The 25,580-nt window shown below is 35.8% G+C and overlaps 1 protein-coding gene across 16 annotated transcripts in view; it reads right to left on the reverse strand.

Annotated features, from left to right (window-relative positions):
- FIP1L1 (factor interacting with PAPOLA and CPSF1) overlaps positions 1-25,580 on the reverse strand; it is an 82,835-nt gene that overhangs the window by 54,029 nt on the left and 3,226 nt on the right. For 8 of the 16 annotated variants that reach the window (XM_012526001.4, XM_004460606.4, XM_058298622.2 and 5 more), the window contains 6 exons: positions 22,343-22,400; positions 21,109-21,212; positions 13,332-13,396; positions 12,226-12,333; positions 2,847-2,977; positions 2,489-2,557 (listed from right to left, as the gene is read on the reverse strand). In XM_012526001.4, coding sequence (XP_012381455.1) covers positions 2,489-2,557; positions 2,847-2,977; positions 12,226-12,333; positions 13,332-13,396; positions 21,109-21,212; positions 22,343-22,400 — 535 coding nt within the window. The remainder of the gene's footprint in view (positions 1-2,488; positions 2,558-2,846; positions 2,978-12,225; positions 12,334-13,331; positions 13,397-21,108; positions 21,213-22,342; positions 22,401-25,580) is intronic. The other 8 variants (XM_004460612.5, XM_004460611.5, XM_058298627.2 and 5 more) reach the window with 1 other exon arrangement.

Here is a 25,580-nt window from a genome sequence, read left to right on the forward strand (position 1 = left end):
CTGGAAGTATAAAAAGATATCAAGAAAATTAGGGAAGAGATTTTTTTCTTTTTTTGCCAACTCTTAATAATTCTAGTTCAAACCCTTAATAGTTCATACCTATTAGGGGTTTCTTAGTTTTGCTAAGTGTTAGATAAGTGGATAAGAGCTTGGGCTTTATTTGTTGACTCACACCATACATTGCTGCCAGAATAATGTTACTTTCTAAGTCATACTCCTACACACAAATATGCAGTAACACCTCAAACTCATCTTCCTGGTCTTCTAAGCTTTCTACAGGTTAAACCCCAACCTATAAAGTATTCTTTCTACTATTCCTTTCCAAAAGGAACCCTCTGATCCAATAAGGTTAACTTATTGAATAATCCTTCCATCCACTTCTAGTCAGTTAAACTATGTTTCATTTCCTAAATTGATTCCTCAATCTATAATCCTTTCTTTCCTTCTCTGGTTCATATCTAAAGGATGGTTAAACTGGCATATGCTTCTATTACTACTTCATCACACTTTAAAATTTTAAAAAACTGAAATATAAATAATCTATATATAGGCTTCCAATTTTATTTTTAATCCTAAAGTAATTATTAATTCACTCACATTTTTCTTAATTCTTATAGAAAGTTTGTCTAGAATACACACTTTGGCATTAAAGGACACCTAAAAGGTTTACTTCTGCCTTTTTGGGGTAGTAATTCTATCTTTGTAGCTTTTTTTTTGATTCCTCAAAGTTCCAAAATAAAACAGTAAAAGACAGTAATTTTTGGACAAAAAATAATCCCACAGAAATTTGAACAAGGTGACAATTTTTCTCAGATTCAAATGTAAATCCAATTGCAGCCTGAAAATGCCAAATATACCTTTAATTGCAAATTTTCAGTATTATCAATAAAATGGCTTCCTACAGACCACAAAATACAAAAATAAAAAATGTGTACCACATAATTAAAATACACACCCTATTCCCAAATCACTATTTTTAACAGAAATATTAATAAATATTTAGGCACATTATCAAGAAAAACCATTAGACCTCACCCATCAAATTTAAGTCCTTGTTTGATTAGAAAAAAATAAAGTGGAATGAAACAATGACCTCCCCCCCCATAACCAAAAGCAATTTCAAAATAATTTTCCAACAGACAAAACTGTGTATTAAAAAACTTGTTCACTACAATTACATTCAATGAGAGACCAGCTTCGAGGAATTTTTTTATTTTTAGGTTTTAAAAGTCTACTGGAAAAAAGAAAGTATACAGAAGCTGGCAGTTAACAGAGGCAGTTCTCATTTCTGTTAGAAGGGGAGGGAGGAGGAAACACCATTGAAAAAGAACTCTTCTATCACCAAGACTATTTTTCTACTTATTGTAATTATTACAAAATATCCAAAGCATAAAGTAGATAATATTTATATCACCAAAAAGAACCTGATTACCATTTATAATAGGACAGACATCATCACGTCTTTTCAAAAATATTTACAGCAAAACAAGAACCAAATACTTACCTAAAGTAGGATGTAAATTAAAATTAATTTCTCTATACAAAACTGTGTCCAGCAGAGCAGCTACATCTGCGGATATAGCACATGCATTGCATAAGGCAGTATTTTAATGGACAGGGCTGTAGTCCCAAAAGGGGCACAGAGTTCCATATCCAGCCTATAAAGTTCCCTGAGTATATAATTCAATCTAAAAGGCACTTTCAATCTTCAACCCAGTAGTTATCAATGTAAGAATTAAACACTAAGGTAAAGGACGAAAAATACACAATCAAAGACGGCAAGCAAATAAGATTTTAAGACAAGTTTGCAGAGGTTTCTAGGTGTTTAGCTGAGGTATGAAAATATAACATTTTCTGAACTGGGTCTTTGATCATATCATGTAATGGAGAAACCAGAAGTGAGACCTAATACCTGAATAGTAGTACCAACCTTCAAGACCCTCACATAAACCTACTCTCTTTAAGAATTTACTTACAAAAAAATAAACAGCTTTATCCCATTCTGTTGAGTTCTTAAAGAGACTCAGAGAGAATGCCTAAGATTCCTGAAATATCATAAATTACAAAACCAACAATTTCAGAATCACACAGATAGTAAACAGTATGCCATCTTATCATTTTTTTAAAGAAAATTAGAAAGAATAACTATGTAATTCTGTTGACAAACATTATAACATGATCTACAATGAGAGCTTAGTCTGTTGGCATGTAATCTTACATCCTACAAACATATACTATGCTTCAAAATAAAATCACAACATATAGCAAGAATAGCTTTACTTGGCATTTGTTAGTATAATAAGCTATAAATTCACATGCTTGCAAAAGAAGAGATAAAACAATCAGCAAATTTGTAAGTCACCAGGAAGCTGAAGATTTGGGAAAAAAGTAGCTATTTCCACTTTAATCTTGTCCCTTTAACAGTGGTATGGGAGCAGACTCAAGAACAAAAAATGAGAGCAACCAAGGATAATTTACTAAAATTCACCTTAAAAAGATTGAATCTGCCATCTTGGATCTCTGCACCTGGTGTAACTTCCATAGTACAGTCTTCGGCCTAAGTTAAATAACACATTCCCCATTAAGATACCACATAATTTTTAATTGATAGGCCATATAAAGACAAACTAGCTGTGGCTAGTCTGTGATTTCAAACTAAGAACATCAGATAATCATTAATATAAAATTCAAAGGGAAGGGAAAAACAAACATGATAAAGAGAATGGAATTTTTTAACTATCATATAGCATTTAACCACCTTTATAGGGAAAAAGGAGATTTATTTAGGGAGATTAAAAGTGGGACAATGGAAAAGGCAGGGTTATTTTGGAATATTTACTAATTACCGTAATTTTATTTGTAGTAGACGTAACTGGTATAACTTCAAGTCCCATTCGTATCCTCTTTTGCTTTTCACAGTAAGCTTTCCAGGTATCTTCATTAAACCCATAATTAAAGTAATCTGAAAGATCAGCACCTAAAGATAAAACACACTTTTAGTGTACAAATATGTCAACTTTATTTTTATACAGTGTATTAAAATACAATGAGTTACAGAAATATAAATTTTGACCATCAGTCATATAAATCTTTCTAATTTTATGAGATGCAACAGAACGATACAAGTGTTTTATCAAAATTACTGCTAACAGAAATAGCACTAGGAGGAGAACTTCTGGGAAGGTGACAGGGTAGGGACCTCCAAAACACACTCCCCCAAAAAAGTTAGTAGACAGGCAGGAACTATCTGAAACAACTTTTCTGGGGCTCTAGAGGCCAGGGAAGTACTGCACAGCATCTAGGTAAGAGTGGGAGGAAGAGGCTTGAAACTGTGGTAAAGAAATTACCCTCTCCCATGGACTCTTTGGTCTGTGCCCCTTCATGGGTCCCGGCATTTATTTTGGCTAGGAAATAATGACTTGGGAAAGTCCTCTCCAGGGTGACCCTCCTCCCAGAATTTGTCCCCAGGCAAAAGTAGATACAGGCAAAGACAGGAGTATAAAAAAAACTACATAAGAAAAACAAACAAACAAGCATAACAGGTAAGATTCCCAGAGAGGGAAGAGAGGAAAAGAAGCTTTCTCCAGGGAGTGAAATAATTGCACAAATAGTGCAATCTTAAAAACTGCGCCACATATCTAGGGTAAGAATCAGAGGAAGAAAAGCTGGAAATCTTTGATCAGCTATTCACAGAGGAAAAAAATTTAACTTATAGATGACAGTTAACAGTAATATAGTAATATTCTTGCATCAATAGCAAAGAAAGTATTATATTAACGCTAAGTGTAAATAATAGGGGGTGTGGGATTTTTTTCTTTTGGACTAAGGAAAACATTCAAAACTTACTGAGGCAATAACTGCACAACTCTGTGATAAAACTGACAGTCACTGAGTATATATTTTGGTTATACAAGGCATGGGTCTGTACAGCAAAATGAACCACGTGGTAGAAGACAGATTGTGGTTAACAGTACAAATATAAGTGTGTTCTCTCATGAATGATAACAAATGTACAGTACCAATACATAGTGTTAATAATAAGGTGTGTATGGAAAAATACACCATAATTATATGGACCATAATTAATGATAATAGTCTGATAAAGTTTTTTTATAATCTGTAACAAATGCTCCACAACGATGTAAGGTGTTAGTGGAGGGGTGCTATATGGGAATTCTGCATGTTAAGCATGATTGTTTTATAAGTTCACTTCTCAAAATATATATATACATATATATAAAATCTCATCAGCTAAACAAGGGCAATTCTAAAGGTCTAGGTCTAGTCGAACAAAGTGTCAAGGAAGAAACACAAAGTCAATTAACAATAAAACCCTAGGAAAGAGAAACTCACCTTCATAGTAAACTCATCAAGATAAACAAATGCTGAGAAGTAAGCAAAAAATTACAAGTCATACTAAACATTAAGATATGGCCCAGTTATATACTAAGAAACAGGAAAATATAGGCCCAGGCAGAGCACTCAGAATTCATTGCATAAAGGTGGCGGTAATGGCTGTTTTGATGGGGATACTACCAATTTAGAAGGCTGGGATGAGGTACATGAAGCATATGCTTGATAAACTTCTAGATCTAAATCCAGCTTCAAGAATAAAAGCAGCAGTTTTGTTGCATCTATTTTTTTAAAGAGATAAGCTTGCAATTATGGTCTTTCTTTTAATGTTTACTGCCGTATATTGTGAGATGGAGGGAAAGTCCTTTGTAATGGCCATATGTTCTTTGACTGGATACCAGGGAAGTAGTAGTAATTTTAAAATGTTTTTATCTGCTCTCTTGGCAGGTTCTAAAACACAGTTTTATATAAAAACTACAGATTTAAGATTACTAAAAATGTCCAGGATAGTTCTTTGAACTAACAACTTGATCTCTGAGTTAGATCTACCCAAGTAGAATCAGATCTTTATTCCCATAATTACTTTTCACTGCCATATGCAGAAAAATGAACTGTTTGAAAGCATAAGGATTTGTGGTAGTTTGAGAGATAATTTATGTATTCCAAAAAGAGATCAGGTTTGTAAACTAGGCTATTCCTCTGGGCATGATACTCTTTGATTGCATTAGATTCAGCTGAGATGTCTTTGATTAAATTATGGTAAGATTAGGGCTTTGATTTGACCATGTCATAAGAGCGACTCAGGTTGAGCCCCCACCTCCTTGGTAGGCTATATAAATGGACACTAAAAGAAAATGCACAGAATAAGACACATGAGAAAAGAGAAAGAGCTCGAGATGCCAGAGGAGAAAACTTCATCATGACACTGAAGAGCAGAGAACTTGGTCATTTTGGCCCTACCATGTGACAGAAAGGAGAAGGCTCAAATAGCTAAAGCCCCAGGGAGAGCTGAACCAGTGGCTTGATAGTTTGCAGCTGAAGACACCAGAGCCCTGAGCAGGTGAAAAGGTCCAGAAAGAAACGAGCCCTCCAGCCTACATCTGAGAAGGGAAGAAGCTGGGCCCATGGAGCCATATAGGAAGAATGCTGAACTCTTGCACTGATCGGCAACTATCTTACTTCAACATAAGGCAAGAAACTTCGGTAAAAAAAATACCTCTTATGGTACCTTGAGTTGGATTCTTTAGAGCCTTGCAACTGTGAACTTTTACCCCAAATAAATACCCTTTATAAAAGCTAACAGATTTTTCGTACTTTGCATCAGCACCCCTTTGACTAATTCAGGGTTCAAGGTGCAAGTTTTAAAATTAACAGTTGTGGTATTAGTTTACTGGTTTCCTAGAATGATGAGCTATATGTACTTTTGGAAAGCTCAACCTGGTACTGGTGCTCTAACAATTCTGCAGGTAAAGAAGATAATTTCCTTTTAAAAGTTTATCTCTTATACCTTTTACAAACATTAAATCAATTAATGAGAATATATTGGTCATGGGGGATATATCACTTAAAACTGAATTGAATTTATCCATTTTTTAAAAAAGCATCTTATAAAAGCATTTTTGTGTGAATTGTCTTGTTTTAATAATGGTTTCTCTTGACTTTTCTTCCCCTTCTACCTATACCTAACATATTCTCTTGGAAACTCCGTGGTGTGCTTACCATGAAGTTTCTGGGTGCTTTATTAAAAATGGCATGTGTATACAGGTGGTAACATAATGATGGGTACACTAGTTAATAAAGGGAAGTCACAGGACCAAGGTGAAGACTGATAACGTAAAATGCTTTTCTCTTTCTCTGAGTGTGTGTGTTTTCTCACACCATCTTAGGAGTAACCAGGCACCTGCAAAAAGGACAGGATACACAGAATTCACACTTATTGGAGATTGATCCTCTGCCCAGAGGCATCCAGTTCAAGACAGCTATATCCTGTCTTGGCTAAGTTAGTCTAGCTGAGAGAAGAGTGATTACTGAGACTTGGGTAGGTTGCGATGAGATATAATGAAATAGAGTATAAAGGAACATAGATGGGGGTTTACATATTATTTACATTCCAAATGATAAGTATCAATGACAGCTATCATACTTCCTTGGGGAAATAAACTGGATTGGAAGGTGGATCTGCTGAGAAGTTTTCCATTTAGTAGTCGTAAAGTTACAAACAGCTTAGGGACACAGAATATACATTCATTTTGTTATTTGGAGCATTTATGTCAGTATTTCCACCTAATCTAGCTGAATAACAGTGTTCTCAAAGAGATGGCTTAAGTTGGGATATTGCATATATAAACCATTACTATCATATACTCTGTCTTCTTATACTGTAATCTTAAAAAAACTTAAATGTTTTTGAATTTATATGTTTAATAAAATTATCCTTTCACATTTCTATTAAAAATAAACCTTCAGATTATACACTTCGGATACACGATGTTACACGAATATATCAAAACTGGTTAAAAATAAATGTTTACCATATATGCACAGACACAAATATGTTGAAAGAGATTGAAAAAGAAATCCCACACAAACAGTAACTGAAAAAGAGCTAAAGTAACAACGTTAATATCACACAAAATAGACTATATGCAAAATTGTCATGAGAGACAAAGAAGGACACTACATATTAATAAAAGGGGTGATCAACAAAGAAGAAATAACAACAGTAAATATTTATGCCACTAGCCAGGGTGCCATAAATTGTATGAGGCAAACTTCTGGCAAAATTGAATGCGGAAATAGTTGTCTCTACAATGTATTTAGAGACATCAATACACCATTCTCATCAACAGACAGCACATCTACACAGAGGACTAATAAGGAAACAATGAACTTTAATAATATAATAAACAAACTAGACCTAATAGATACATGCAGAACATTCCACCCCCAAAGAGCAGGATATATGCATTCTTCTCAAGTGCTAATGGATCATTCTCCAGGATAGACTCTCTGTTAGGTCGCTAAACAAGTCTCAATAAATGAGATGAATTACACAAAGCACCTTCTCAGACCATAAAGAAATGAAGTGGGAAATCACAGGAAAATCCACAAATACATGGATATTCAACAACACATTCTTAAACAATCAGTGGGTCAAAGAAGAAACTGGAAAATCAGAAAACAAGAACATGACATATCAAAACTTAAGGCAGGCAGCAAAGGCAGTGCTATGATGGAAATTTATAGACTTAAACACCTACATTAAAAAGAGAAGAGCTAAAATCAAAGACCTAAATGCACTCCTAGAAAAATTAAAAAAGAACAGCAAACTAACACCAAAGTAAACGAAAGAAAATAAACATTAGAACAGAAAGAAATGAAATTAAGAATAAAATAACAGAGAATTAACAAAACCAAAGTATTGCTTCTTTGAGAGGATCAGTAAAATTGACAAACCTTTAGCCACAGACAAGGAAAAAGAGAGAAGATAGAAATAAGATCAGAAATGAGAGGGGGGGCATTACTACTAACCCAAGAAAAATAAAAAGGATCATTAAGAGGATATTATAAACAACTTTATGCAAACAAATTGGATGATTTAGATGAAATGGACAATTTCATAGAAACACATGAACAACGTACACTGATTCTAGAAAAACAGAAGGTCTCAACAAACCAAACACAAAGAGATTAAATTAGTCATCAAAAACCTCCAAACAAGGAAGCAGATGTGGCTCAAGCAGTAGGGCACCCACCTACCACATAGGAGGTCCCAGGTTTGGTTCCCAGTAACTCCTAAAGAAGATGAGCGAGGCAGGGAGCTGATGCGATGTGCTGGCATGGTGAGCTGACACACTAGGTGATGCAACGAAACACAAGGAAACACAATGAGAGACAACAAGCAGGGAGCGGAGGTAGCTCAAGTGACTGGGCACCTCCCTCCCACATGGGAGGTTCCAGGTTTGGTTTCTGGTGCCTCCAAGAAGCAGACAAAGAGAGCACACAACAAAGAGACAGAGAGAGCAGACAGCAAGGCAAACACGGGGGTGGGGGGGGGGGTGGGGGGTGGGGATATAAATAAATCTTTAAAAACAAAACAAAAAACCTCCCAACAAAGAAAAGCCTAGGACCAGATCACTTATCAGGTGAATTCTACTAATCATTCCAAGAAGAATTAATACCAATCCTGTTCAAACTCTTCCAAAAAAACTGGAGAGGAGGGAACACTAACCTAACTCATTCTATGAAGCCAACAAAAAACATCACCCTAATATGAAAGCCAAAAAGGACACATGAAAAGAAAATTACAGACCAATTTCTTTAAAAAATAAAAATGCAAAAATCGTCAAATAAACATTTGCAAATCAAATCCAACAGCACATTATAAGAATTACACACATGATCAGTTGGGTTTTATCCCAGGTATGTAAAAGTAAGGATGGTTTAACACAGAAAATCAATGTAATATACCACATTAATACAATGAAGGGAGGAGAAAAGAAAAAACCAAAAAACACATGATCATCTTGAATGACACAGAAAGGGCATTTGACAAAATCCAGCATTCTTTCTTGATAAAAACATTTTGAAAAACAGGAATAGAAAGAAACACCCTCAACATAATAAAGGGCACAAATGAAAACCCCACAGCTAACATTGTACTCAGTGGTGAAAGACTGAAAGCTTTCCCATAAAATCTGGTATAACAAGGGGATGCCCACTATCACCAATGTTATTCAACATTGTGCTAGATGGTCTAGACAGAGCATTACACAAGAAAAAGCAAAAGGCATCAAAACTGGTAAGGAAGAAGTAACACTTTCTCTAATCTCAAATGACATAAAATATATAGAAAGTCCTGAAAAATATGCAATAAAGCAACCAGAGCTAATAAATGAGTTCAGCAAAATGGCAGGATACAAGATCAACACACAAAAATCAGTAGTGTTTCCATATGCTAGTAATGAGCAATCTAAGGAGGAAATTGAGAAAAAACTCAATTTTAGCAACTAAAAGAATCAAATACCTAGGAATAAACTTAACCAAGAATGCAAAGGGCTTGTTCAGAGAAAACTACATACATTGTTAAAGGAAATTAAAGAAGACGTAAATAATGGAAGGACATTCTGTGTTCATGGATTGGAAAACTATCTTTAATATATCAATTCTACCCAAAATAATTTGTAGATTCAACACATTCCAATCAAAATTTCAACAGCATTGGATAAATGGAAAAGCCAATGATCAAATTTATTTGGAAGGGTTTAAGGGTCCCTGAATAGCCAAAAACATCTGGAAAAAGAACAAAGCTGGAACACTCACACTTTATGACTTTAATGCATATTATAAAGCTATAATGGTCAAAATAGCATGGTACTGGGAAGCAGCACACAAAAAGCCGGGGGGGGGGGGGGGGGGGATAAAAAAACAAAACAAAACAGCATGTTACTGTACAAAGATATATTGACCAATGAAATCCAGTTTGAGAGTTCAGAAATGGACTGTCAAATTTATGGCCAAATGGTATTTGACTAGGTTGCCAAATCTACTTACTCAACTGGGACAGAACATTCTCTTCAAGAAATATGCAAAAGAATGAAAGACTCTATCTAATGCTTCATACAAAATTTAACTCAAAATGGACCAAAGACCCAAATATAAGAGCCAGGACCATAAAACTACTAGAAGAAAATGTAGGGAAGTATCTTTAAGATCTTGCGGTAGGCAATGGTGTCTTAGACTTTACAGCCAAAGCATAAGCAATGAAAGAAAAAAAGATCAATAGGACCTTCTCAAAATTAAAAATTTTTGTTTGTGCTTCAAATGAAGTTGTCAATAAAGTAAAAAGGCAACCTTACTCAAGGGGAGAAAATACTTGGAAACCACGTATCTGATAAGGGTTTAATAACCAGAATACATAAAGAAATCCTACAACTCAACAATAAGACAAAATACCCTCCCCACAAAAAGGCAAACCACTTGACCACTTTTCCAAAGAGGAAATACAAATGGCCAAAGAGCAAATGAAAAGATTTCAACCTCTCTAGCTATTAGGCAAATGCAAATAAAACCATGACGGAAAAGGATATGGCTCAACTAATTGGGCTCCTGTCTACCATACAGGAGGTCCAGGGATCAATGCCCAGGGCCTCCCGGTGAGGGCAGGCTGACCCATGTGGCAAGCAGCCCTGCGCAGGAGCCACCCTGCGTGGGAACACTGCCCCATGCAGGAGCGACGGCAGAAAGGGAGAGCCGGCACAGCCAGATGATGCAACAAGAGACACAGAGGAGAGAAAATAAAAAGATGTAGCAAACAGGGAGCTGAGGTGGCGCAAGAGAATAAGCGCCTCTCTCCCACTCTTGAAGGTCCCAGGATGGGTTCCCAGAGCCACTTAATGAGAATACAAGCAGACACAGAAGAACACACAGCAAATGGAGAAAGAGAGCAGATGATGGGAGGAATGGGGGAGGGGTGGGGAGAGAAATAAATAAACCTTAAAAAAAAAACACACAATGAGATATCATTCACACTTAATGGCCACTTATTAAAAAAACAAAATATAACAAAACAGAAAATTACAAGTGTTAGAGAGAATGTGGAGAAATAGGAATACTCATTCCCTGGTGATGTAATTGTAAAATTGCACAGTCACTGTGGAGGACAGTTTGGCAATTCATCAGGAAGCTAAATATACAATTGCTGTATGATCTGGCAATGCTGATACTAGTATATACCCATAAGAACTGAAAGCAGGGACTCAAACAGATATTTGCACACCCATGTTCACAGCAGCATTATTCACAATTGCCAAAAGATGGAAACAACCCATTTGTCAATCAAAAGATGAATGGATAAAAACGTGGCATATATATACAACAGAATATATATACAGAATATGTATATAATATATATACAACTGAATATTATTCAACTCTAAGAAGGAACGAAGTCCTAATGTATATATGACAATATGGATGAACTTTGAGGACATTATGTTGAGTGAAATAAAGCCAGACACAAAAAGACATATTGTATGATCTCACTGATATCAACTAATTATAATAAGCAAACTCATAAAGTTAGAATCAGAATATAGGTTACCAGGGGATAGGATGGGAATAGAGAATGGGGAACTGATGCTTTGTTTGTCTAGAATTTCTATTAAGATTGCTTGTAAATGTTTGGAAATGGATAGTGGTGATGACAGCACATTATTGTAATTAACATAGTGTAATTAAGAGTGCTGAATTATGCTTATGAATGTAGTTAAAAGAAGGTTTGGGTCATGTATGTTACAAGAAGTAAAGTTAGAAGACAAAACATGGAACTGTATAATACAATGAATCCTGTTGTAGATGATAGACTGGTTAAAAGTACAAATATATGAATGTTCTTTCCTGAATTATAATACATATAAGACACCATTACATGGTCTTAATAATTTGGTGGTATATGGGAAAAAAATACACCTAATGTAACCTATTGACTATAGTTAGTAACATTTTAATATTTTTCATCAACTATTAAAAAAAGTAACATGCTAATACAAAGTGTCAACAATATAGGTATATATGGAACACTGTATTTTTGGGTATTACTTTTCTGTATACATACAGAACTTCTTTAATTAGAAAATACAATAAAAAATAAAAGAAATGGCATTATACTAAAACAATATGCATGTCTCCATTTATAATAATGCTAGGCCAGTAGTAAGATTCAAAAGACAAAAATCATTATTATTCATTTACTTAAGACAACAAAAACATCATTAGAAAATAATATTCTTGGCTGATTCTCAAAAAATCTTTTTCTGATAACTGCTAATACTGAAAAACTTTTAAGACAGACATAACCCATAATTATCTTACCAGGTTTACGCCATGGTTTATCTTCAAAAGAATCCAAATCTACCTCCAAAAGTGGAACTCCATTAATGCTTCCAGGTGCATCAAGGTCTACTCCCTTGACTTTTGTTCCTATTACAAAATGGTGATATAGCTACATTAGCAAGAAGTTGGAAGATATAACAGACTAAGAAAAAACAGTATGTGTTTTTACTATTTCTATCTCCAAAATGTCAAAGGTTCCAAACACAGCATCGTTTACTATAAATAAAACCAACCTTTATGGTGTTGCCTTAAGATAAACTGGATTTTTTTTTTTAAGATTTATTTATTTATTTAATTCCCCCCGCCCTTGTCTGTTCTTGGTGTCTATTTGCTGCGTCTTGTTTCTTTGCCCGCTTCTGTTGTCGTCAGCGGCACGGGAAGTGTGGGCGGCGCCACTCCTGGGCAGGCTGCTCTTTCTTTTCACGCTGGGCGGCTTTCCTCACGGGCGCACTCCTTGCGGACACCCTTGCGTGGCACGGCACTCCTTGCGCGCATCAGCACTGCGCGTGGCCAGCTCCACACGGGTCAAGGAGGCCCGGGGTTTGAACCGCGGACCTCCCATATGGTAGACGGACGCCCTAACCACTGGGCCAAAGTCCGTTTCCCAACCTGGATTTTTTTAACCAATCAATTTTATTGATACATATTAATAAAGCATACAATTCATCCAAAATGTACAGTCAACAAATCAATAAAATTGTTAAAAAAAAAAACAGATAAACTGAATTGAGAGAATAGAAATTTACTACTTAAAATAAGGGATTCCTACACCAATTGGAAGTTGCTAACTTCCAGTTTTAAACTACATAAAACATGTAATTAGCATGTGAACTAACAAAGGGTTTACATTTTAAAAGGGGTATATAACAAACAAACAACAAAAATATATGATGGAACCATAAGTGGTCCACAAAGCCTAAAATATTAATCTGGCCCTTTATAGAAAAAAATTTGCTGATCTCTGTGACATATGGTCAAAATAAGATGTTTTTAATTGAACTGCAAATGGTATTACAATCTATTTACAACTTATTTAGGTATGTACTTTATTTTATTATTGCTGTAACTGCCAATGTAAATTTTACCTGTAGTTCCATAAACTCTTCCGCCTGTTTTGATGTTAAGATTTACAGGTGCTGTACCATAACTCCTAAAAACAAAATAATAAAAATTATCCTGAGAAACTTAAACACAGTAATATATTCAGTGGGCATAAATAAATTATACATCCACATGGCAACTGAATAGGTTGACAGATACACACATTTTAGAAAATATTATAAAACAATTTTAAAAGTTTGCCACTAGTTCAAAAAATAAAAACATTTTTTAAAGTTTGATTTGTTTCACATCTTAAAAACCCTCCTGTGAAAGTTTAAGATTGTGTATATCACTAGAAGGAAAGCTAAAGAATGAAACATGGCACTGTATAGCATAGCAAACCCTCTAGTGGACAATAAGTATGGTTGTAGCAATCTGATAATATTTATGAATTCCAGAAAGAAATATAGATTATGTTTGTAAACTGGACTGTTCCTTTGGCGTAATAACCCTTTGACTATATTAGATTCAGCTGAGTCATCTGATTAAATTATATTAAGACTAGGGCTCTAATCCAACCACATCATTAAAGTGTGACGCAGAGTTGAGTCCCAGCTCCCTTGGGGTTAAAACAGACATTCACATGGAAGTAAACATAAGAACACAGAGGAAGAGAGACAGCTATTTAGACAGAGCAGAGGCCCCAAGAAGAGAGAAGAGCCCGATAGTCTATAGCTGACCTTGTCATGAGAACTGAGCAGCTGAGCCCTGGGGAGAGACAAGCCTTATACCAGCCTACAGATGACCCTGGAAGAAGCTAAGCCCACAAAGCCCTAAGAGGAAGGGGGAAGGATGAACCCTCACAGACATTGCCCACCATCTTGCATCAACATGTGGCAACAGACTTTGGGTGAGAAGTACCTCTTATGGTACCTGAGTAGGACTCTTTAGAGCCTGGTAATTGTAAGCTTCTACCCAAATAACAGCCTTTATAAAAGTCAAAGGAGTTTTGGTACTGTGCATCAGTACCCCTTTGGCTGACTAATACAATGGCTAATAGCCATTATCAGAATGTGTTTCCATAAAACAGAACAAATATCAGAATGTGTTTCCATAAAACAGAACAAATATCAGAACGTGTTTCCGAAAAACAGAACAAATGTACATGAATGTGGGAAACGGACTTTGGCCCAGTGGTTAGGGCGTCCGTCTACCATATGGGAGGTCCGCGGTTCAAACCCCGGGCCTCCTTGACCCGTGTGGAGCTGGCCATGCGCAGCGCTGATGCGCGCAAGGAGTGCCGTGCCACGCAAGGGTGTCCCCCGCGTGGGGGAGCCCCACGCGCAAGGAGTGCGCCCGTGAGGAGAGCCGCCCAGCGTGAAAAGAAAGAGCAGCCTGCCCAGTAATGGCGCCGCCCACACTTCCTGTGCCGCTGACGACAACAGAAGCGGACAAAGAAACAAGACGCAGCAAACAGACACCAAGAACAGACAACCAGGGGAGGGGGGGAAATTAAATAAATAAATAAATATTAAAAAAAAAAAAAATGTACATGAATGTTACAAGATGTTAATAACAGGGTGATATTTGCAAAAATACAAACTAAAGCAAACTATGGATTATAGAGAATAGTAATATATTAATCTTTTTTCAATTAAAAAAAATTATTATTCTAGGTAAAAGAAACCAGATACAAAGTACTACACACTGTATGACTCCACCTATACAAAATGTAAATATAATTTATAGAGACAGAATCATATTAGCAATTATGTATGGCAAGGGAAGGACAGAAGGATTGATGTGACTACTAAGGGGTCCAAGATTTTTCTTTTTGTAGTAAAGAAAATGATCTAGTATTGACTGTAGTGATGAATGAACAACTCTATGATTGTACTCTGATTATACACTTTAGACAGATTGTATGGTTTGTACATACATTTCAATAAAATTGATTTTTTAAAAATTCTCTGCTAACTCAAAAACTTCACAAAAAATCTGGCTGAGAAATGGAGTTTATACACCCTATCTTCATCTCCTCTCCCCTACTTAATTGTAGCTATCCTGCAAAACTGAAATTTTTCCAACATGTTTACAAATTTAGTGCCCTCCTTTTAGTACTTCCTGCATTTGATATGCTGATAAATCTTCACTCAAATACCCATGGAATATTCTGTCAATACCAAGAATTCACTTATGTGAAATGTAAAAACAAATCTATTAACACAAACAAGAAAAAAAAGTCTATGATGAAAGCAGAACAGTCTTTGGGTGGTTAATGATTGAGAGGGAGAAGAGGAAAGCTTCTAGGATGCTGGTAATTTTCCCTATCTTGATCTGGGTGGTCGTAACAGGAATGTGAAAAATTTGAAAAATAAATTGAGCTGCACTTTTAATGTAGTATAATATACATTATAAAGTTAAGGGAAAAAAATTTACAAAATCTGCAGTGAGACACACCCAGGCTCAAATACAAGTTTTGTCAATTATTAGTTGTGTGATCTTGGTGAAGTCACTTAGATCCAGTAAAGCTCACATTCATTTTGTGTAGTGGGGATTTAGAGACAGTTCCCTTCTTTTCTAGAAAATGCATTCCTACAAATAAGAAAACCAAATGTACCAAGTAAAATAGCTATTGAGAAGATAAGGGAAGAGGAGAAAAAGGAGAGTGGGTGAAAAAGAAGCTCAAGTGCCACTAAGCAAAAAGATACTACTAAGATCACAATTTATAGACAACATTTTCAATGATGTATTTCTCACATTATACGTGCATGTTATTTAATTTGGTTATTTTCCCTCACAAGCCCAACCAAGCAGACTTGTAAAAGATTTATTCTTTTAGGAAAATGGATTTGGCTCAATGGACAGAGTGTTCACCTACTACATGGGACGTCCAGGGCTTAAATCCAGGGCTCCTGTCCCATGTGATGAGGGGGCCATGCACAATGCTGATGCACACACAAGGAGTGCCATGCCATGCAGGGGTGTCCCCTGAGTAGGGGAGCCCCATGTGCAAGGAGTGCGCCCCATAAGGAGAGGCACCCTGCACGAAAAAAGTGCAGCTTGCCCAGGAGTGGCGCTGCACACACGGGGAGCGGACGCAGAAGATGGTGCAACAAAAAGAGACACAGATTCCCAGTGCTGCTGACAAGAATATAAGTGGACAGAGAGAGCAGAAAACTTGGGGGGGGGCAAGGGGAGAGATAAGTAAAAAATAAATCTTAAAAAAAAAAAAAGAATTTACTCTTTTAATCTGCCTAATACCGTCCATCTTTTTGTCACTAACGTACTAAATTTAGTATGTTAATTTAGGTTATTCACTGATACTAGCGCTGTTTTCTGTTTTCTCCTTAAAAGAAAAAAACTCAAATAATTGTATAAACTTCTACTGCTATAAATGTAAAAAGTATAAAGCCATCCAAATCAAACTGTTAACTGTCAAGTAGTACTACTGCCACCAACTTGAAATGATTGATCATATCATAAATAAATTCATTTAATAAATGTTTACTTAGCATGTTGAATATAGTTCTAAGCAAAGGAAAGACAATAAGGAGCTGCACAACTATGACTCCTGTCATTGTGGTGCTTACATTTCAACAACCTATATTCAGCACAGGAAAAAATGTTTGCAGTATCTATATAAAATGTACAAAAATTCTAGTTGTTTGAATGTCAACTGTATTAAAAGTCAATGACAGTCTCTAAACGGTCCTTTTACTGGACTGCCACAGGATAAAACACAACAGTACAAAAGGCTTATCTCTGAGTGTTCAATAAAGCACTTTCTTTGCTTCCCACCCAGTCACTTTCCTTTTCTCCATTCTACCTTTCTGAAACACAACTTCTTTTTTAAGGCCACCAAGATTTTCTATTCATTGTGTATAGAAGAGATGTAGAGAAGTCTAGCCTTATGGAAAACAGCACTTAAGCAAATCTGATAAACCTTCCAATAGAACCCCAGAAGGCCTCAGGCTTCTCTAGGTGCTAGATGCTATATTTTTGTGTATTTTGTCGAAACTTAAAATTAAGCACAGCCCTCCCGCCAATTTATTTTAACCTCATCAATTTATTTTAACAACTTCTTTGCACATTAACCATACACGTTAATATACTCTTACCTACTCAACTAACTATTCTAAAAACCTTCAAGTCAATTGAGTCCTTTGTCTCCCTCTCCATTCACAACCATTCAGTCATCCAGGTTATTTCTACTGATTACTCTCTGAAATGTACGTTAATTTCCCACCCATTCCTATACTAACTGCTGCTGGCTTAGCTTGGCTTATCCTTTCATCCAAACAATTACTTCAAATATATTAACTGATTTTTTTAAACAAATCAATTTTATTGATACAGATTAATAAAACATCCAAAGTGTATAATCAATGGTATTTGGTATGACATAGTTGTGCATTCATTTCAATAATAATAAACAAAAAACAGATGATTCCTGTCATTAGTCTATCCTAACTACTAGTGCTAGAGTTATCTTTAACAAACAATCTAATCTGCGAAACCACCTTTAAAGGTTCCACAACATAGTAATGAAGTCTTAACTCCTTAACAGGACAAGCAGGGTCTTCTATATGTGCTTTCAATCATTCCTTCCCATCTAACCTTATGGTCCAGACACGTACTTCCTCCTAGAGATTACTTGTACTGCATCTATCTAAGCAGTAACCTCTCCCTAGATCAACGGTCTTCTTCCTCTGTCTGAACAATTATTCAAACCAATTCAAATGTTAAGTTCCTTAGGATCTTCTCAACATCTGTAGGCTTTTAGCAGCTCTCCTCTCTAAAGCTCTGAAATAACTATGTACAAGTTTCTATTCTAAAACTTAAGTTGCGGTGTAAATATTTGCTCACATTTGTCTTTCTTTTTTACTACTTTTGGATTATAAGGACTATTTTATTTTCTATATTCAAGGTAAGTCTTTAAAAAGTGTTTACTGAATGAATCTCATAGATATATAGCGGAAAAACTACTTCCCTATCTATATAAATTATTTCTAAAATGGGTTTTTCTCTGTATCTTAATTACATATAAAATGAACATTCTAACAAAAATATGCTAGCTTAAAAAATTCTATTTTGTACTTTCTAACGGTTACCATATGCAAATTATGTTCCTTCAACATACTCTTCTCTTTAAATTTGCTTCTGAAAATGCTGTACACAAAGTAAATATTCATCAAATTTTATTTTCTTACCGGTTTCAATTCACATTTCAAGGGATGTATCTTGAAATCAAGCTCAGACAAGCTTTACATCCTGCAGAGATGTCTGCAACTTACTTTGAAATTCATTAAAATTGCTTTCTCCGAGTAATGGGTAAATGGGTGTTCACAGCTCTTTCAACTTTTCTAAATATTTGAAAATTTATGTACATCAATTGTTGGGGGAAAATAAATCTTCAGAGTGAATTGTACCATTTAAATGCAGTCAAAGGAAGAAGAAAAATGTAAAAACCAATGGTTTATATTCTCAAGAATTTTTAAGTCTGAAGGTGATAAACATGTACAAATATGACTACAATTCAAAAAACAATAAGAAAAGTTCAGATAAAGTACTATGGAAGTCAATGCATGTTAAATATTTCCATGTAAATCCTACCAAAAAAAAAAAAAAAACCTGGTCAAATAAAAAAAAATCCATAATTTGCTTTAATTGTTCTATACTTGCAAATACAAATACTTTGAAAATACAATTGCTACTATATATAAAATGATTATTATAGTTTTATATGAAAGCTTGTTTTTGGCATAGTGCAGAAAGTAAAGGTATACTAGCATTATGTAAACAACTTGTTCCAACACTATTTAATCTTAAATGGGAGTGAGGAGGGAGCCAATGAGGCTCAGTGGTTGAGTGCCGGTTTCCGACATACGAGGTCCCAGATTTAATCCCCAGGCCGTGGTAACTCAGAGAAAAAAAAAGGGGGGGGGGGGGTGCGGGGAAGGAGTACATTAAGAATATTAAGAGGGAAGCGGATTTGGCTCAATTCATAGAGCATCCGCCTACCACATGGGAGGTTCAGGGTTCAAACCCAGGGCCTCCTGACCCATGTGGTGAGCTGGCCCATGCGCAGTGGTGATGCACGCAAGAACTGCTGTGCCATGCAGGGGTGTGCCCCCTGTAGGGGAACCCCATGCACAAGGTGTGCGCTCCGTAAGGAGAGCCACCCTGCGTTACAAAAATGCAGCCTACCCAGAAGTGACAATGTGTACACAAGGAGAGCTGATGCAGCAAAATGACAAAACAAAAAGAAACAGACTTCCGGTGCCGCTGATAAGACAAGCAGACACAGAAGAACACACAGCAAACAGACACAGAGAGCCAACAACGGGGGGACGGCAGGGGGCGGAATAAATTTTAAAAATAATAAATCTTAAAAAAAAAAGAGTATTAAGAGTTATCCAAACCTAACCTGAGTAATTTTTTCTCAAACCCTGATCCAGAAAAATTTGCTAGAATTTTAGAATTACATGGCAGTCATTATTATAATACATAATCGACTAAGACAACAACTGAATTAAACTTCCTGAAATTTAAGCTTCCAGAAAAAATGAATTTTTTAAAAAACGGTTCCACTGATGAAATAAAATATTCCAAAGGATTTATGCATATATTGGTTGACTTCAGATAAGGCTGCTTATAATGACTTACAGTGAAATTAATGAAAGCTTATTTTATTTGTTTTCAATGCCCAAGCGATAATAAAATTACAGAGCCAATTTGAAAAACAGAAATATATTCTACCAATATAACAAAATCACAATCCATACTTTAATGAATTCCCTTCTCATCTTTTCAGTAGGATGTTTATGTGCTCAATGTGTCAATGATAATCCATTCAGTTGGTCCATGTTATGGAATATAAAACAAGGCCAAACTATTGCCCTAAAAATCCTACAGGATAATTAAATTGAAAAATAAACTATAAAATAACAAAAAAAGGGGAGCAATGTAGCTTGGTGTTTGAGCACCTGCTTCCCATGTATGAGGTCTTGGGTTCAACCCCCAGTACCTCCTAAAAACATATACACATATATACACACACACACGCATATACACACATATATAACATATATACATACGTGTTTTTTCTAGCCACAAAACCTAAAAACCTAAACTCAAGTTTCGATGATGAAAAAATGATAAATACGTATGCAAACTGCAATTTAAGGTTTTCTAATTCTAACTAAAGAATCTGCAGTACTCAATTTTATAAAAAACACTTTAAGGAAACAAAACTGCTGCATCCATGTAACTTACCTAATTAACTTCAGGAAATACTTTTCATAGTGAAATTTTAAAAGGAATCCATTTTTTCTCATGTTAAAATGGATAAACATAAAAACAATGGAATAACTCTAATGACTTGGTATAAGAACATTATTTTTGATATAGGATTTACACAATCTTTATTTAAAAATAACTCGCCCGGGGAAGAATATTTGACTCAACTGACAGAGCACCCATCTACCAATGGGAGGTCCAGGGTTCAAACCCAGGGTCTCCTGACCCATGTAGTGAGCTGGCCCACGCACAGTGCTGATATGCGCCAGGAGTGCCGTGCCACAAAGGGGTGCCCCCTGCATAGGGGAGCCCCACGCACAAGGAGCGATGCCGCACACATGGAGAGCTTCTGAAGCAACAAGATGATGCAACAAAAAGAGACACAGATTCCTGATGCCACAGACAAGGCTGAAAGCGGACACAGAAGAACACACAGCAAATGGAGAGAGAGAGCAGACAACGGGGCCAGGGGGGAAGGGGAGAGAAATAAATCTTCAAAAAAATAATAAAATAACTCACCCATACTGTGGTGCACCAGTTTTAATGTCTCCTATAGTGACATGAACATCATCCTCATCATCATCACTGTCACTATCACTATCATCTTCAGTCTCGGTCACTTTCTATAGCAACATAAACAATTATAAAACACCTTCAACAATCCATTTCAACGCCTAACATTAATAACTGAAAAATGTAACCATTCTTTGTTTCTGAGATATAAGTTCAGAGAAAAAAGTTACAGGTTCATAAGGCTGCTATATGTTTCAACTTATTTATAACTTTGATGTTCTGTATGATAGAGAGATAATGAATAAAGACATAAAACCTATAAGATAAAATGAATAGACACAAAACTTTTTCAAGCACCATCTTTTTGAAATAACATTTTATTATACTTTTTACTTATAAGTGTTCCTTTAGCAAAAAGGATTAAGTCAATTTATCAAGTTATCTATGAGATAAAGTTCTAAAAAAATAAGTATTTAAGGAATTCTCAGCAAAATTATATGAAGAGGAAAACAATTAATTTTAAGATTCATGATTGTCATAATTAAAAAGCACTACTTAAGGTACAGCTCAACTATTCCCAGCATTCACTCACACCTAGAAGAGGCACTGCATGCAAATGATTGACTACCTTCTTTCTACCTGACTGAAAGTACGGACCATTTATGTAGGACATATTGACTCTAAAGACTATTTTGTGCTTGGGTCACATGATAGTAAATAAGTTTATCACTTTGGAAATTTTTGTATCTGAGTTCAAGCTTGCTAAATAACTGTTTTCTTTGTTTTACAGTATTAAAATGTTGAAATACTCACAGGAACAGTGATACCTTCACCCTCAGAAACATGACTTTTTTAACAGGCACAGGGTCAGGGACTGTCACTTAAATAATAAGTATTGCTAAAAAACTAAAACATTCAAATTAGGTGTAGGACTATTGGCTTTACAAATCAGGGTCACCATGATCTAACCATACTCACCATTCAGTTAAAAATATATATATATTAAGCCCTTGCACATGCTATATTTATATTCCCTCTGAAGTCTCTTCCCACTACTCTACTTGTTAATTCCTGGGCATGCTTTTGATGGCAATAGATAAGGGTGGAGGTGTAAGAGGAGATAGATCACATAGGATACTGAAGACCATGTAAAATTTTTGCTTTTTTCCTAAGTGAACTGAAAAGCTAATGATAAAGATTTTAAACAGGAAAGTAACCAGAGTTCAAAGCCTTATGTTACCGGTTTGGGTACACCATTTTCGGCAGTTTCATCTTCAACTCCAGATGGGGGATTGGCACTACAAAGAACAAAATAAAATAAGTATGTATCGGGTATTACTTTTCAAAGTATAAATAGATTATGCTAATATTTTAAAACTAGGCCTGATAAGGTTCCCTAAAATTATTGTTTTCACTGGATGGTAAGAACAAGGATGTTAAAAATAAATAAAATGCTGTCATTCCATTATTCCTGGTGCCTTTCACAAAACAAGTAATCAACATTGGAAGTAGAATGGAATTGCCTCTACAATCTATTAATGACTTGCAATTTGATAGCAGGCTATGATCTGATTCTTTAAAAAAACATTTTAAAGATACAGCACATTTATCCAAAGTTACTTATCCTAAACCTTTACTGAATATCCACTATGCACAGGTACTATTGTCAATGTGAAGAGCCATGTAGTATCCTGCTGTCCAAGGAACCTAGATTTGTGGTTAGCATACATGCTTATTCTTGGTTTTCTGTTTAATATACAGATATTGCTGGATATATCTGTATTCAATATATGGGTATATATTGAATATATAAAATATTTTTAAAAATTGAGATTTTAAAAAATGTACCTTATGAGACTCTACTCCAATGTGATACTAATAAGGAGCTCCAGACCTAATTTTGAGGGATTTAAAACCTAATTATTTTAAGGTTAGAAAATACTTGAAGTTACCTTTGTCACAATGAAAGTGTTATGTAACAATATTCCCATTCCCAAATGAGGCACAAGCATACAGCCATTAACCATAAAACAATACTTCTAGTAGTATCGTGTAACCGGTCTTTATTTTTAATAATAATTAAGGCTTTAAGAATTAACCAAAACCTCATTATACAGATAAAGAAACTGAAGTAAAAATCAACAAACAGATTTGCCCAAGTGTCACAATGATTAACTAGATTTCTATTCTAAGAAAAATGTCTACCTATAAACTTCTCTGGTGCAAAGTGTAAATCATAATGTAAACTACAGACCATGATCAGTAGCAATGCTTCAATATTTGTTCAATTGTAACAAATGTACCACACTGGTGTAAGATGTTATGAATAGGGGAAAATGTGACAGGGAGATGGGGTGGGGTATATGGGAATCCCTTATATTTTCAATGTAACATTTCTGTAATCTAAAATTTCTGTAAAAATAGTTATTAAAAAAAAGAAAGAAAAATGTCCAGATCTTGACACAGTCCAGAGCTCTTTTCATTAGATTTCTGCTAACCACCTTTAAACTTTACTTTATATCAAGCAGTATCCATATAAATCAATTTAATCTCTACAGTGCTAATTTATAACACAGTTCCCAAGTAAATCAAAATGATAAAAGATAAAAATAGAAATCTCCTGTTAATTTTTATTATTGTACTCCTTGACACAAGAAAACAAATACAACTATAATTCTTCAGCGCATTTACTTCCTACATAAATAAGCTTCTAGGTAGCCAGAAACAAGTTGACCTTGCTTTTTTAAATGGCACAAAACTATAATATAGCTATGCTGTGTTTACAAATAAAACAGGACAGAATTGGAGACAGTGTAATGCAATGGTTAAGAAGAACATAAGCTCTAGTAATGAACTAGTCACAAAGAAACTGTGGCAAATTCTAATAGCAGGTACTCAGGTAGGACAATGATGTAACAAGCCATATATTAGAACACAGGTTAGGCAGAGCTTCCTGTCCCAAGAGACTCACTCCTTCAGAAGTTTTAATTCTCTATTAATTATTATTAAAATATTAGAAACATGATTCAACTATATACTTTCTTCATAAATAAATTTTTAAGGGGAAATCTTTTCCATTAGGTAAAATAAATTCAACAGCTCTCCAAATGAAGTTTAAAAAGAATATGAAGGAATTTTTTTTTAATTAATGTATTTATTTCTTTCCCCTCCCCCCACACCCTGGTTGTCTGTTCTCTGTGTCTATTTGCTGCGTCTTGTTTCTTTGTCTGCTTCTGTTGTTGTCATCAGTGGCACCGGAATCTGTGTCTCTTTTTGTTGAGTCATCTTGTTGTGTCAGCTCTCCGCGTGGGTGGCGCCATTCTTAGGCAGGCTGCACTTTCTTTGGCACTGGGCGGCTCTCCTTACGCCCGGGGCGCACTCCTTGCACGTGGGGCTCCCCTACGCGGGGGACACCCCTGCGTGGCAGGGCACTCCTTGCGCGCAGCAGCACTGCGCATGGCCAGCTCCACACGGGTCAAGGAGGCCCAGGGTTTGAACCGTGGACCTCCCATGTGGTAGACAGACGCCCTAACCACTGGGCCAAGTCCGTTTCCCTATGAAGGAATTTTGACAATGATGCTCAAAGTCTTTCTCCAGTAAACTTAATCAAGTTGAGTACAGGAAAATTAAGATTAAAGAATTTTCAATGCAGAAAATAAGCTCCAAGTATTGTAGCAAAGAAGTGAAAATAATAAAAATCAATATAATAGATCATATCATAAAAATGTGCCTGAGTATATCTACTTTTTTTTTTTTTTTAAGGACGTACCAGGGATTGAACCCAGGACCTTGCACATGGAAAGCAGGTACTCAACCACTTGAGCTACATCCACTCACCATAAAAATGTATATATGACTGTGAATTTATACTCTATAATCAATTAATTTCTTGACCAATTGAAAAATGGAGTAGGAAGAAACATTTAATCACTTTCATACATGGGACCCAGTGTTTTAAATCTTAGAAAACCTGGATGACATTTTAAAATAAATAGTTATTAAGTAGTATTAAAAATGCAAGAATTCAAGAGATTAAAGTAACATACAAAAATTAAAACCAGGGAAGAAGTCTTCCATTTCTGTACATTATACTAATCTTAACTTTGTGGTTAACTGGATTAAGGATTAAGAACTAGACCCAATACAGAAGTTTTAAAACTACCTAATAGGGAAGTGAACTTGGCCCAGCAGATAGGGTATCTGCCTACCACATGGGAGGTCCGCGGTTCAAACCCCAGGCCTCCTTGACCCATGTGGAGCTGGCCAATGTGCAGCACCGATACGTGCAACGAGTACCCTGCCACGCAGGGGTGTCCCCCGCGTAGGGGAGCTCCACGCGCAAGGAGTGCGGCCCCTTAAGAGAGCCGCCCAGCGTGAAAGAAAGTGCAGACTGCTCAAGAATGGCACCGCACGCAATGAGAGCTAACGCAGCAAAATGATGCAACAAAAAGAAACACAGCTTTCCCTGCCACTGACAA

The sequence above is a fragment of the Dasypus novemcinctus genome, chromosome 1 (assembly GCF_030445035.2).
Source record: "Dasypus novemcinctus isolate mDasNov1 chromosome 1, mDasNov1.1.hap2, whole genome shotgun sequence".
Lineage (NCBI taxonomy): Eukaryota > Metazoa > Chordata > Mammalia > Cingulata > Dasypodidae > Dasypus > Dasypus novemcinctus.